This window comes from Ostrinia furnacalis, unplaced genomic scaffold, assembly GCF_004193835.3.
Source record: "Ostrinia furnacalis isolate ACB-3 unplaced genomic scaffold, ASM419383v2 OfSCF5376, whole genome shotgun sequence".
Classification (NCBI taxonomy): Eukaryota; Metazoa; Arthropoda; class Insecta; order Lepidoptera; family Crambidae; genus Ostrinia; species Ostrinia furnacalis.
Window position 1 is genome coordinate 39,904 of NW_021135615.1, and position 14,538 is coordinate 54,441.

At 37.2% G+C, this 14,538-nt stretch overlaps 1 protein-coding gene across 3 annotated transcripts in view; it reads left to right on the top strand.

Moving 5' to 3' along the window:
• Positions 1-14,538, top strand: part of LOC114361006 (protein neuralized-like) — a 55,221-nt gene that overhangs the window by 21,120 nt on the left and 19,563 nt on the right. The window contains exon 1 of one of the 3 annotated variants that reach the window (XM_028315906.1): positions 9,534-9,920. The exons of 1 other annotated variant lie outside the window; for it this stretch is intronic. In XM_028315906.1, the coding sequence (XP_028171707.1) occupies positions 9,710-9,920 (211 nt within the window). In that variant the 5' untranslated portion in view covers positions 9,534-9,709. Of the gene's footprint in view, positions 1-9,533; positions 9,921-9,956; positions 10,240-14,538 lie in introns of those variants that run through there. One more of the 3 variants, XM_028315908.1, reaches the window with a different exon arrangement.

Here is a 14,538-nt window from a genome sequence, read left to right on the forward strand (position 1 = left end):
GTTCGTTTACGGATCTCCTCATTTCTGATTCGACCTCGCAAAGAAACACCAGGCCTCTACCAATCGATCAACGTGGAAAGCATTAGGGGAGGCCTATGTTTAGCAGTGGACGTCCTATGGCTGAAATGATGATGATGATGATGAATGCGACATTTTGACTTAATATTTCCCATACTGAAACTGTCAATGTGCCAGTTATACCAGGAGTTCTTCTCGGATAAAAGTTTGGTCGAATCGGGGCTAAACTTTCTATTGCTTACCCTTGAAACTAATGAACAGAAACATCAGGCCAGCACTATGAATAGCATCAAAAACCGTCTATCCTTCTCCTACCTTCGCTATTGAAGCGAGACAAATAAATCAAAGACAAAAGACGTTTGTCTATGACACCCACGCTTATTAAGATTTCGAAAAATTGTTTCTTTATGTACTCTGTTTCTATCTTTGTCACTCTTAAGAAAATCATATGTGTGTGAAAGAGATAGATAGAATGTCAAAATCCAAGGTTCCTTCTCACGGTATATGAACGTTAAGATACAGTTACCAACACGTGTGGTTCTGCTTTGTATGGTTTTTGTCAAAATAATTTGTCATAGCCGTTTGAAAGTATACTTTTTGTAGTCTCATTAAAGGCGCTTTTGGAAAAACGTTTAAGATCTTTTAAGTTAAAATGCTTCGATTCGATTTGGAGAGAATAGTCTTCTTTATTTATAAAAAAAACTAAGTATGAAGAAAATGAGGTAAAGAATAGAGATATAGGCATGCGCTTCAAAAAGGATATTTTCCTGAAAATTCATGATACCTACTCATTTATTTCCTGACGATGAAAAATGGCAGTTTAGTAAAAAAAAAATCTTCATCAACAACGTCATCAGGTCATCCAGTTTCCACTGCAGCATGACCCTCTGTAATTTTCATCATCATCATCATCATCATCATCTCAGCCATAGGACGTCCACTGCTGAACATAGGCCTCCCCCAATGTTTTCCATGTTGCCTGGTTGGTAGCGGCCTCTGTAATTTTACCAGAAGCAAATGGTATCATCAAGAGAGAAGGAGGACAAATAAAGGCATCAATGGGGTCCCATTGGCACACTTTGGGTTCACGAAACCCTAAGTTTGGGGTGAAAGTTAGTAAACTTCTTCCTTCACCTTCTCAGCACCAGCCCATAATTATGTTGTCCCGAAGTGGTGGTAGGGCAAGCTATATTTGGGACGTGTGTAAGAGTGCCCTGGTAAGGGCCTATGTACTGAATAAACTATTTAATAATATAGGCAGTTCTTATAGTAGATCTTACTTTAAACCTATGAAAAAAACTTCGCCAAAAACAAGCAAAGGACATAAAAACCAAGACTATATGGCCACTTATCATCTGCTTAAGTTTCAAATCGTTAAAAATTTCAAAGAAAAAAGCCTGCAATATGCTGTTCGAAATACGAACGTTCGAATCCTGAGCTCCCATTGGCCGGCTGACACGCGCCGGCGCGTGGCGGGACAGATGCTAAATGCGGTGTTTTTTTTTTTTGCGTGCAGCCAGCTACCGCGTCCAACCGCGTCCTTGCACGGCCTCAGGCGAAATGCGATGAAACCTTTTTTGTAAGAAATGGAATCCCAACTATAATATTATAAATGCGAAAGTAACTCTGTCTGTCTGTCTGTCTGTTACGCTTTCCCGCTTAAACCTCGCAACCGATTTTGATGAAATTTGGCATAGAGATAGTTTGAGTCCCGGGAAAGAACATAGGATAGTTTTTATCCCGGTTTTTGAAACAGGGACGCGCGCGATAAAGTTTTTCTGTGACAGTCAAAATTCCACGCGGGCGAAGCCGCGGGCGGAAAGCTAGTGCTTGAATAAAAATTGTCCGATTGTCACCGTGGTCAAAATTATAGTGGAAAAACCAATGTCGATTTGTCACAGTTTTCAAATTCGTCATAATTAATGAAGAAAAACAGGCTTATTATTATCTTATTTGTCATCTTACAGTATTGATTCTGTGTTCATACCTAAGTCTGTCGCCATAACGACAATGTTAACAGTATTGTTGTGTTCCGGCATTTGGAGGAAGATAGCCAGTTCTTCTGGTTGAGAACACCTTCGGCCTGATCATTTTTAATCAGATAACATGCAGGCCAAAAGCTTCCCCGTAGAGGTTAAAGAAACATTATCAACAGCCTTTTACAGTCCACTGCTGGACTATGAGCCTCCTAAAAAAATACATAATTTCACGCCCGTATTCACAAACGATGCTTGCTTAAGTGAAGCAGCAAATGGAACGCACAGCGTTGAATATAGCTCTGTGATTGGTTCGTTAGTCACCCTGTGCATCCAAGCGCACTGTGAGCCCTCATAGTAATGTTTGTGAATACGGGCGTCAGTCTCTTTTGAAGCGACTCAACGTGACGACAAACAAAACATTCAATAGATAGAAAGGTGCTTCACTTTTTTATGAAAAATAGCGTTAAACGTTATGTAGTTCACTAGTTCTACATCAAATTACACGTGTTCTTACATAGTTGACCTATCGGAACCTGTCCATGCCATTTAACTAACTGCTCATCAGATCGCCCTTTGTTTCTCAAAAGACAGATGCGTCTAAGTTTATAATTGACCTGCTAAGAATGCTTCTTTCTTTTTGTAATGTGTAGAATGCGGTGTATAAAACTAGCTGTAGAACGTGGCTTTGCTCGTCTTTTTGGAATAAATAAAGATAGGAACATTACAAGGAGATAAGATAACATTAAAGAAATACAAATTAAACCACAATTACCTTGTCGCAATCATGATTATTTGACGACTGACGAAGAACATTTTTGAAGAGGTGAAATATGCAATGACAGTTAATATGGGGGACTAACTAATAATGTATGGAAGCTGGAAACATCGAATTTTCGGATAGATCCAGTTTGTTCTGTAACCTATTATTGACATCGTTGGATAGAGCTCGTGAAGCACTTTCAGGATCAGTTACCAGTTTTTCGATATCTTGTATAGTTTAAAAATAATCGAGCGTGATCGATCATTTATTGTTTCCACCTTAAATTCGAACTCCTATGTTCTTCTGATTCATTTCGTTGCGGGTCCAATGACAGTTTAACTTTCTCCGGGACAAACTTGACCTTCACTGGTTGGGTTTTTATTGGCGGTCAAGCTGTAAATCCTGGCTACACAGGAGTTGCAGCGGTGGGAAAGAGAGGTGGGAATAGTCCCGTTTTATTTCCACCCTGTAGATATTCTTTAATGATAATTCAAATGGGAGATACCGCGTCCAAAAGCCAGCTATCTAATGCGGAAGTCATTTTTTGACATAAAGAGAGAGCTTATCCCTCAGACCATTGGTTCCCAAACTTATTTGAGACGCGCCCCCCCTCCTCCAGTCAAGATTATTTATTGGTCGTATCGAACACGGGACTATTCCCACCTCTCGTTCCCACCGCTGCAACTCCTGTGTAGCCAGGATCTACAGCTTGACCGCCAATAACCCAACAAATGAAGGTCAGGTTTGTCTCGGGGGAAAGTTAAACTGTCAACGGACCCGCAACGAAATTAATCAGAAGAACATAGGAGGAGTTCGAAATTAAGGTTCGACTTCCCTCCATTGCAAAGCGGATGACAAGTGACAAACAAAGGTTTACCTTTAAGAAAAGATTGTGCACCACGGACAATAAATATCAATTAAGGGGGTCGTATCGAGCAGTCTAAAATGAATTCTCTCAGCGGTCGCAGGTTTTTTGTACTTACTTAAGACGACCCGCGCCCCCCTTTAAAGGTCTTTGCGCCTCCCATGGGGGGCGCGCCCCCACTTTGGGAACCAATGCCTCAGACCCTTTATCCTATCATTATTTCACCATCCCCTTACATTTATGAACTACCGTTCGATACATTTTTTCTCAAATATGACATTACAATATGAAAAGCAGCGGAAGACAGATGCATGGCATGTGCCAGAAGGTTGCCGTTGGACAAAATACATTGTTTGAATTGAATTTTGATGAAATGTAACAGGAGGTAATCGCTATCACCTTTAATTCTTGTTTTTCTATTGATAGACCATTTGAATGGGTAGTAGTTGTAAGAGTAGGCGCACACCGTTGATTTTTAGTTGGCCGATAGTTGTGCCCGATTTTAAATTGTATGAAGAATCGGCCAAATCGAATCGGCGTAGTGTGCGCACTCCCATTCATACCCATACTGATCAACTGCCCGACTAAACTATCGGCCGACGAAAAATCAACGGTGTGCGGCTACTCTTAACTGAGTTTGAAGCTAGGTAAATGAAACGAAACTGTACAATATCTCTTCAAGTTCTATCAAGAAGTCAGCGAGGTGAAGTGCTTTACTGAAATTGCTGAATGAATTTCATCAAATATTAGAGGGGGATGCCTAATATGTTCAGCAGTGGACGTCCTATGGCTGAAATGATGTTGGTGATACGAGTTTTTACTGGCGGTCAAATTAGAAAACCTGGCTAGAAGAGTGGCAGAAGTCGGAACGAGAGGTATTTACCCTCAATTTCTACAAATAACCTCACACTCTTTCAAGAAATCAAGTAAAAACCTACTGCAAAATGTTGCTAGACTAAAAAAGTACATTTCTATTTTTGCCTAGCAACACTATGTAAAAATAATCGGACATGCTCAGATGGCGTAAGTTCCACACGCTGTATGCCTTTGCCCTTTCTATTGAACTTTCCATTCTTCAATTAAGAAAAAAACTGCTCACCTTTCAAACACATGTTCCAATTTCAAAGTTTATCGAAATAACAAAGTGAACTTTATCTCAAAGGCAGCAAGGTTTACACATTTTAGAAGTTGCACGCACTAGTTCTGTCATTTTCTTTGTTTGATGAGTGGCCAATATGGACTTTATGTCATTGTGATAAGCAACAGCCAAGGTGCGAATTTAGATGCACCTTTGCGTGTATTTAGGTTTTAATTTAATAGAAATATGAATTAACTGTACAGCTGATGTACGCAGTTGTTGCAAGTAGCCATTTTTTTTTTGGCGCGTACTGTAGTAAGTGGTTTAGAAAAAAACACGTTCAAATGCGTATTACAAACTTTTTTGTGTCAAAATGAAAGAGTTTTAATAGCTGTGGCGCTAGTGTTTATGAAAACAGTACCTAGCTTTTACCCACGACTTTCCTCGTACATAGAAAACTGAAATAAAAAAATACACTGAAAATGTGAATTATTTTGTTTTTACTTACGAATTGATAATTCTTCTTTCTTTCATTATCTATCATCTTACTAATTTAAGTTGCATTTGTCAAGTAACGAAGAAAGCAATTACATATTAATTGATGTAATCTTTACTCGTAATGGCCAATTAAAATGTCAGAAGGTTAACTAGAGAGACAGACATGTGGTAGGTACTTTATTAGTATGACTAATATTTATACTATTAATGTTCCGTCACTTAAGAGGTAAGATAGCCAGTTCCTCCGTAGTTGAGGATTCCGGGTGAAGCTCGCTTCCACCTTCGGCCTGATCGTCACTTACCATCAGGTGAGATACAGGCCAAGAGCTTCCTCGTTGTGGATAAAAAAAAAACTGAAATTCAAGATTTGCTTCGCATATTTCTATTATTGTCAAAGGTTATGCTTAATATAAAGCTTTTTTTTACTTCTGAGCTCTCAGTCACTTTTTAACCGAGTTCGATGTTCAAATGTATGTATTTTTATATGCTGTAAAAATCAATTTCATTTGCCTTGAAAATCAAAAGCGCATTTTGGCAGCTCAAAATCAATAGATCAATATTATGTGATTCCCTTCATAATTTGTTACGAAGAAAGCAAAATAAAAAGCTGTATTGCTTTATTTTGTTCTTTAAGGCCACGATAGCCGAACGGTGAAGGGGTCGGACTGGCCGACTCGTAATCCGGGGCACGCGGGTTCGGTCCCCGCCGCCGCTCGACTATTGTGGTGAGCTCACTCGTGATACAAGCATATTTAGCTTAGTACGAGGGGCTAACGGGAGTATTAGTAATTTGTGCAATAACAAATTACTAATAATCTTTAAAAAAAAAAAAAACCTGTCCTTGACAAGATGAGACTCGGGCCACTTCAAACTGGCCAACCTGGAAATCATTGGAAAGAAAGAAAAAAAAATGATTTGGAGGATTCAGCAGTGGACGTCCTGGCTGTGGCTGAAATGATGATAATTTTGAGTTGACAATGCCTCTCCGACCCGTCTGGCCAGCGTGGGGAGTGTAAGCCAAATCCTCCATTTGCCTCTAGTAAAAAAAAATGCCGGAAATTGGCGTCTCTTTTTTTCGCGCGGCCATCGACCAAACCTTGTTTTTTGATGACAAAATAGTGTAATAAACCAAACTTACTATGACATGTATCATGTATACCTCTAAACTCAGTCTGAACTGAGTTACGAGCATGAGAAGTTTGATGATTTTACATACTAGATTTGCTTTTTGCGCGCAAGTTTTGTAAGAAATTGCAACAAAATAGTGTCATTGTATGTGTAAACAAACAATACCATCCATTATAGGCTCCAGACATCAGTGTGGAGCAGAATCAGCGCAATAAAAAAATAGTGCAATATTTTGTTGCAATTTCTTACAAAACTTTCGCGCAAAAATCTAATCTAATAAGTAAAATCATCAAACTTCTAAAGCTCGTAACTCAGTTCAGACTGAGTTGAGGTATACATGTCATAATAAGTTTGGTTTATTACACTATTTTGTAATCAAAAAACAAAGTTTCGTCGATGGCCGCGCGAAAAAAAAAAGACGCCACCTTCCATACTAAATCTGGCATTGCCATTAGAGAGGGTCGTACTCGTGCTGTGGAGACTGAATGACCTGATGATGAACACACCATTTCTGCTCCAGAACAAAGCGTTAAGCCCCAAAGGTCTATGAACTCGAATTCCTTAATCCTGACAGATGTCACGAAAATTAAGAGCGAGACAAAAAATTGCAAGCACGCGCGCAGGCTCCACGCAAGGTGCGCAAGCGCATCTGCGCGCCAGAGATGGGCATTGCGCTTAGCTTTCTAGCTCTAAAAAAACTCATTTATTTCTGTACGGCTAGCACGAAAAACTTTCGAGTTCAAATCGTTTGCGTATTCGAATCGCCATCAAAAAATTTAGTACGAAAACTACAAGCGCCCTTGTGAACGTGTCGTAAAGTGAACTAAGTATGAGAACTTGTTGCACGAAACTTATTTTGAGAATCAAAATTGTCACGTTATCGTTTAATTCGAAGATTGAGTATCGAATTTTGTCGAATACGCAAACGATTCGAAGACGAAAGTTGTTCATGCTAGAGGTACTGTAAATAGGCTTTAAAAAGCACTTTTACACGTCCCAGTATTAACCCTACCACTGCTTCAGGACAACAAATGGGCCAGTGCTGAGAAGAAGCAGCGCAAGAAACTCAGTCACTATTGTCAGCCTCTTTTTCAAAGGTTTACAGGCTTTAAAATGTACAAAGTTATAAATATTGCTACTTGACACCATCAAATTATTAAAACTGCCCTAGAAAAACACAAAATTCTAGAGCAGTCTAGGATGCGCGCCGTGAAAAATAAATAAATAAAATGCTTGGACATTTCACACTGCGCCTCTGGTCCCAAACTAAGCAAAGCTTGTACTATGGGTACTAGACAACGGATATAAACATACTTAAATACTTATTTATGCGCGCTAAGCCTACTGAAAACTCGAATAATGAGGGCTATCGTTTTTATACTTAACAGTTGGCACCCCTGGCGATTGACAGGACCTTACTCTACAGTGGCGCCATTTTGATGAGTGCAAATGCGATAGTCCTCCTACCACTTTAGCGCTCACAAGTTGGCGCCACTGTCTTCGCTATTAGCAAGTGACAGGACCTTACTCTACAGTGGCGCTAACTAGTGAGCGCTAAAACGATAGCCCTCATTGAATCAAAATGTAAAATTTTACTCTGTCTGGTTTTTCTGGAAGAGACCGCTTCGGTAAACTCAACTTTTATTTAAAAGCTTTTTTCTAAGTTTAAAAAGAAAATTTTATTTAAACATCAAAGGCATCATACCAGAAGGGCGTAAGTACAAAAATGAGTTTTTTATTTTAATTAACAATAATAGGAGGAAATGAAAAGCTGAGCGCTGGCTTATTGTCCCAAATTATATTGACAGTTCTCAAAAAGCTTCGGAAAGCTCAAGATTGCAAAAATACATGGCCAAAAGTTACCTATTTTTATTGGTGTTGTAACTTTTACGTTACGCCCCATTTTTAATCGATGTGAAATTTAAAACGAAAAAAAAACCTTTCTTTTCAGTACTTCTGTGAGCTTTGTCAAGAATACACACATACAGATTGGAACGATTGCATAAACTTAATTTGCTATTCACAATGGGGTCAAAGAGATAGGGAATTTGCGGGGTATTCCACAATAATATTTGGAAGTTGGTACAACGATAACATTTGTTTTTTTGGGAAAACCATTGGGATTTCAAAGATTTGCTGCTGTAAAGGTTTCCATACTATGTTGACCTCATGAAAAGTATAAAAAGTAAACCCAAATAATAATAATATATGTGGTATTACCCCTACATTTTTTTATTTTATGAAACAGATCAAATTATGAAAAATGTGGTATTATTTTTTTATTTCATGGAAAAGTTACAGAAAAAATATGAAAAATTATATTTAACTTGCCTTAAAATGTTTAAGCCTACTATTTTAGCATTGTTCAATTCCTTTAAAATCCGCCCAGAAGTTTTTTCGTGAAGCAAATAACAATCATCTATCCATCCTCAAAAGCTTTCGCATTTTAATAAAAGTAAGCTGTCAGCTAACTGCAACTGTACACTTTTCTTTTTCATCCATCACACTGAAATTTGCCCCCAGCGGGATTGGAATCGAGAACCACTGTAACCAGCTCGAAAACCTTATTTTACAGGCGACTGCATTTTATTGTTAAAGATATGGGCGACCTAATTTCAAATTTGATTGACCCCAATACCTTTCTCGGTTATGTTTATCCTAAACTTTTTACGGCCCTAAAAATAACAATACAATTACTGAAACAAAAATTTCTGTAAGTGTGCTTTAGAAAGGCTTTTTTTAAGGTGATCTTTCTCACCTGATGAAAAGTGATGATCAGGCCGAAGGTTGAAGCAAGCTTCACCTGGAATCCCTAACCACAGAGGAACTGGCTATCTTACCTCCAACTGCCAAAAAGCACAATAATGTTATTAACATTGTTTAAATGCTGTAAATAGTGTAACGTAAACCTTACCATTGCTTCGAGACAATATCATGGGATGCTGAGAAGAAGCTGCACAAGAAACAGCCACTATCTTCAGACCACAATTACCCCAAAAGCAATTAGCCATCCAAATGAGAGACGATAAAATTAGCCGACAACATCCCTTGGCCCATCTGCCGATCTGAAAATAAAAATGCTACCCTTGTTGACATTCCCCCACTGTCGCGCAATAACAATACGCCCGTCTCTGTTATTGATGTAAAATTAGAAAGAGACGGACAAGTAAAAGGCCGCGATGCGTGCGCAGCTTTGCGTGATCCTCCGTGCTTACGCCACTCCGTGGGATGTTCACTCCGCCGCCAGGCAGCGTAGCGAGCGGACGTCTCTGCGTCGCGTCAAATTCGCGTTCGTGTTTCGTGTATAAACTCAATTGCGTGTGACGATATGATATAAAATTTACGGTACTCTAAGTTCTCGTGTATTAGAAAAAGCATCTCAAATGATGGGAGTAAGCAGTTGCGTTAGTGTGAGGCAGGCTAGGGGGCCTTGCCACTGCCCCGCGTGCCCTAGGGCTTCGGGCCACACTCAGATGCCCCCTCAGACCCTGGTCCTGCCCCCCATGGCTTTAGAGCCGGAGACTACACCCGTGAAAGACAAGAAGGGGTCGAAGATGAAGGTGCTAAAGAAAATAAAGAAAAAAATCGGACTAGGTAAGGGTAGTTTTAAGATTCGGGTATTAATTTAACGGTTTTTGTAACGACTTTTTGGATTGCATGTGAAAGTGAACACTGGCCTTCTAATCTTTGAGTTTAGATTAAAAAGACTTGACTAATTGATTCTTAATGCTTGAAAATAACATACATGTGTTATCTTTGAACAATTTTCATAATAGAAGGCAAAAGAAATCAATAAAAGCACCAACCTTGTACTGGTTCTGTGAAAAGATAATTTGAAATTAATGTTACCTTGGATTTTGTGTCGAGTGATTTTTTTTGTTTACAATGGCTTCTGCTAAGCCCAAAATTGTCGGTAAGTACTGCTACAAAATCAACATCGTTACAAAATTAAATATCTAGGTACTGATATTGATCAATAAAACAATATGCCAGTGTGGTATTGCATAATAAACGCATGCTACCAAACGGATCTAATGTTTTGAAGCTTTTGTTTGATAAAATCTACATTAGTGTTCATGAAGTTGTATTATAGTTTATCCTCATCATTAAATTTATTTTTTTATTGATAAAACTCTGAATGCGTAATCCGGATTTTTAATTTTTTTGTTGCTTTGTTATGCTTAAACAAATACTTTTACTAAGAATACGCTATTATTTATATTTATTTTTGTTTTATTATCTTTTGAGGTCAAGAAAATGCATTTGGACATAACTTGAGTCTTGAATCAACAACCTCACTTGTTTGAAGATTCATTGGCATTTTAAATTAGAAATGGCGATAAATTCAGTGCAAACTAGATCTACCTTCAATGATTAATTTTATTTAACACCCGCCTGCATGGTGGTACGCGTTGAAAACGCCAGCTGCACGGTTTCCAATCCCGCTGGGGAAAAAAGTATTAATTCAAATTCATTCACATTTATATGTACGAGCACTCGGTCATGTATAAACGACAGGGCATACGCTAGTGTTAGCTAAACACTAGCATCTATTCCTATGATGTATTTGTGTCTCTTTTTGTCCTAAATAAATAAAACAAATCTGTCGTCCATATTGTTGCTTTGATGTGACATTTGAACTTTTGAAGCAATTAATGCATGACATCATAATATTCAATTTACTTAACAACCTTTAAAAACTATTTAAGTCTGATCTANTTAGATCTAATTTATAACAGGAAACATTCTAAACAAAGCGGTTCCAACCAAAAAATTGCCACAAAACGGTGCATTTAAACCTGTCTTTTTTATTCATTGTCCTTCCTAATTAATACCGAGAGACAGCTCGTGCCATCTGCCTGTTAATTTAATGTTAATCAAGTATCAACAGGCCAGCTGCTCCGCACCTTGCGTCAAATTGTTATCCTGAATAATTAAAATGCCTTTAACACTTGAGTTTTAGCGATTTTCGGCGTTCAGCGCTTTTGCGGCGCGGACTGATTTGCGTTTAATTTAAATTTTTGATTGCGTTCCGGAATTTTTTACTTTTTTTCATGGCCAAGATTTTAATGCAAAGTAGGTGGACATCTTGCAGGTTCAATTGTTTTAAAATTGAATTATCTATGGTACTAGTGATGTGCATCATGTGCATGTTATCAATATTTTCATGAAAAATTGGAAAGCATTGGAATACGTTACAGTCTCTATTTCATCATATTTAATTAACAAAGTAAAGATATTTCATAACATTAAACAGGAAAGATCGTTTGTTGTTATTAGTCATTGCTCTCCTTGTAAAGACCCGCATAAGGTATCGCTTTTTGTTTTTATTACTTAAAGCTACTATTTTGCTCTTTTTAACCGACTTTAAAAAGGAGGTACTCAATTTAACTGTATAATAGATAATTAGGTTATGCTTATTTAAATACTTTATCACAATCAATGACATTGAATATTATACATTTATTATCATAGCGAAAAGTATAACCTTCCTTCTTTATTGTAACTTATTATAAAAGATNGAAAAGATAAGCGAAAATGATAATGTTATAAATAATAATCCGCCGATTTGTCTCACTGTCAAGATAATGTTAATCGTGTGTTTAGTATTAAATAACACATACTTGTTTCTGCCTCTGGCTTTGCCTACATAAAATTTCATCCCTTATTTCACCCCTTTAATAATTGTGCGTTATTTTACTACACATAATTTAAATTATATTGTAACTATGTTAAACATAAAAGGTACTGCTGAAGAAAAAAAAGAAAAAGTAGTTTTCAAGACACATTTGCAATCAAATGAAATACTTTTAAATTGCTGTAAAAACTGTTTCTAAAAAAATATTACTTTTATTCATGTTTAATAATACAAAAAATATCGGAGAGATATCAAAACTAGATGTAGGTACATGCAATTACAAGTTTCTAAACATTTTAAATGTTCCTAATGATAAATTTTACATTTCCAAATGTCATGTTTACTGAGAGATGCTTTACTAAGAAATTATCTAAAATATGTTTTTAAATCACAACTAAATGTGCTGTTTATATTGAAATTTAAAACTATGTAATTACAAATCCGCAACTGACAGTAAATGATTAATAATTTTGTAGCTGATCTGTGGTTCTTTATAAGTCATAGATAAAAAATATATCTGTCAACGTCAATCTCAGTTTTTTTTAGTATTCGGCAAAGACATTGCAAACATAATGCCTCGCGTACAGATGTTAGTTTCAAATGGGAAGTAAATGATTTACCAGCGGAAGTGATACCAGATGTTGGTTTTGGCTGGGGTTGCCAGATGGGCGATTGTGTTAGGCAATCTTTTGTTGTAATTGTTTTTGGGGCTTTGTCTTTGTTTGCTTTTAAATGAGTCATTGCTGTTCTGTGAAAAATCGTCTTGCGAGAACTGACAATGTTGAAATACGTTGTTTGCGCACATGGTGTCAAGAAAGGAATTTTATTATGTTATAACAAAGTATAGTTTTTTGTCATAGCGTCTCTCAGTCGTCAGTCAGCATCATACGATATCATATTAGACGTTTTTTTAAAAACTTTTGGTGCCTTTTTTTTCGTCAGGAAATGCATGAAATTGCATACCCACTGGCCCGGGGGAACCAGTGGGTTATGTGAGGCTCTCCCTGCCAGATGGGCAGGGCCTACTCACTAAAACCTGACGGTGTTCTCCCGAAGTCTTTGGGACGGAGCTGCGAGTTATTGTCCGAGCTAGACGGCCAGCTTGTAAGAATTAAAGAAATTACTTTAAAAATTATACTTGTACTAACCGGGAGAATAAAAAAATCATACAGTCGAATTGAATAATATGAATTGTCGAAACCACCTTTTTTTAAGTCGGTTAAAAATTATAGAATGGGATTTCATGACCGTATTCAATACTTTAGGAATTAGGAATTGTACAGTTAATTTTATGCGTAAATATGTTCAAACACATAATATTAAGTAACGTAGCACACTTATACGTTTTTTGTTGTGAACACGCTCCGCGTGATCCTGCAAGGAAGTCGTGAACTGTGTGTATAGTTCATTGTTTTGTTGGTAACGAAATCGTGCCGCTACTTTACACGTACAGTCAAATAAAACTGTTCATTTTTGTGGCTATATAGCCTGTATTACAACGAAATAAGACTCCATCGTTTTTGGTTTGATGTGCTCCCGTCCGTACACTTGACTTTTTATTTTTACTGCGCGGTTTTTGATCTTTCATTTGTAAAAACCTTCATAGAACATTTCATTTTTTCTTTTGTCATGTTCTGTGTCATTAATTTGAATTTTATCATGACACTGGCCATGCCGACCCCAGCCTTTAAAAAAATATGATTCTAGAATCTTATTTTGAATTTGTCAATTATTCTTTTTTCAATCGACGCACGTTCTATTTATTGAAAACCAAAGCACCAAATATGAAATTCAAAAATCCGCCAACCAATTCGCGATGCACGTAACTGAAACCGTGTAAGTTGGATTTTGAATTTTTTCACGAACGCAATTGTATTTTTTTGTATTCGGGGTGTGTTTGGGTGCACAAAAACGGGTCACAAAAGACCAGCTGTGACGGTCTTGGCATGATATTGGAGCGGTCTCGAGCAGCTGACTCTGAAAATGGGCATTGCATTAGGGTTGAGACTTTCTTAAGTTAAGAAACTTTGGAACTTTGCAACTACTCTTTGAGTATTTTTCATGAATATTACATACTTTAACGTGTCGGAACTTATAAGTAAGAAAAGTTTTGAATAATTTTGTACAAAAAAAAATAGGCCATAAAAAATCTTTTTTAAAGGAAAAATTAAAACGAAGGTATTAAAAATCAATCAATTCTTAAGCGAAAAGGATTATTGATAGATCGCCCGGAGTCCTGCCAGCAGGACTTAAAGTACTTCCGGTAGGACGCAAAATTAAAAGATCACAGTTTCGTAAGTATACATTGTAGAAATTTCAAATTTACACGAAANAAAAATTTGAAGGAGATTTCATGACCATATTCCATACTTTAGGAATTGTACAGTTAATTTTATGCGTAAATATGTTCAAACACATAATATTAAGTAACGTAGCACGCTTATACGATTTTTGTTGTGAACACGCTCCGCGTGATCCTGCAAGGAAGTCGTGAACTGTGTGTATAGTTGTTTTGTTGGTAACGAAATCGTGCCACTACTTTACACGTACAGTCAAATAAAACTGTTCATTTTT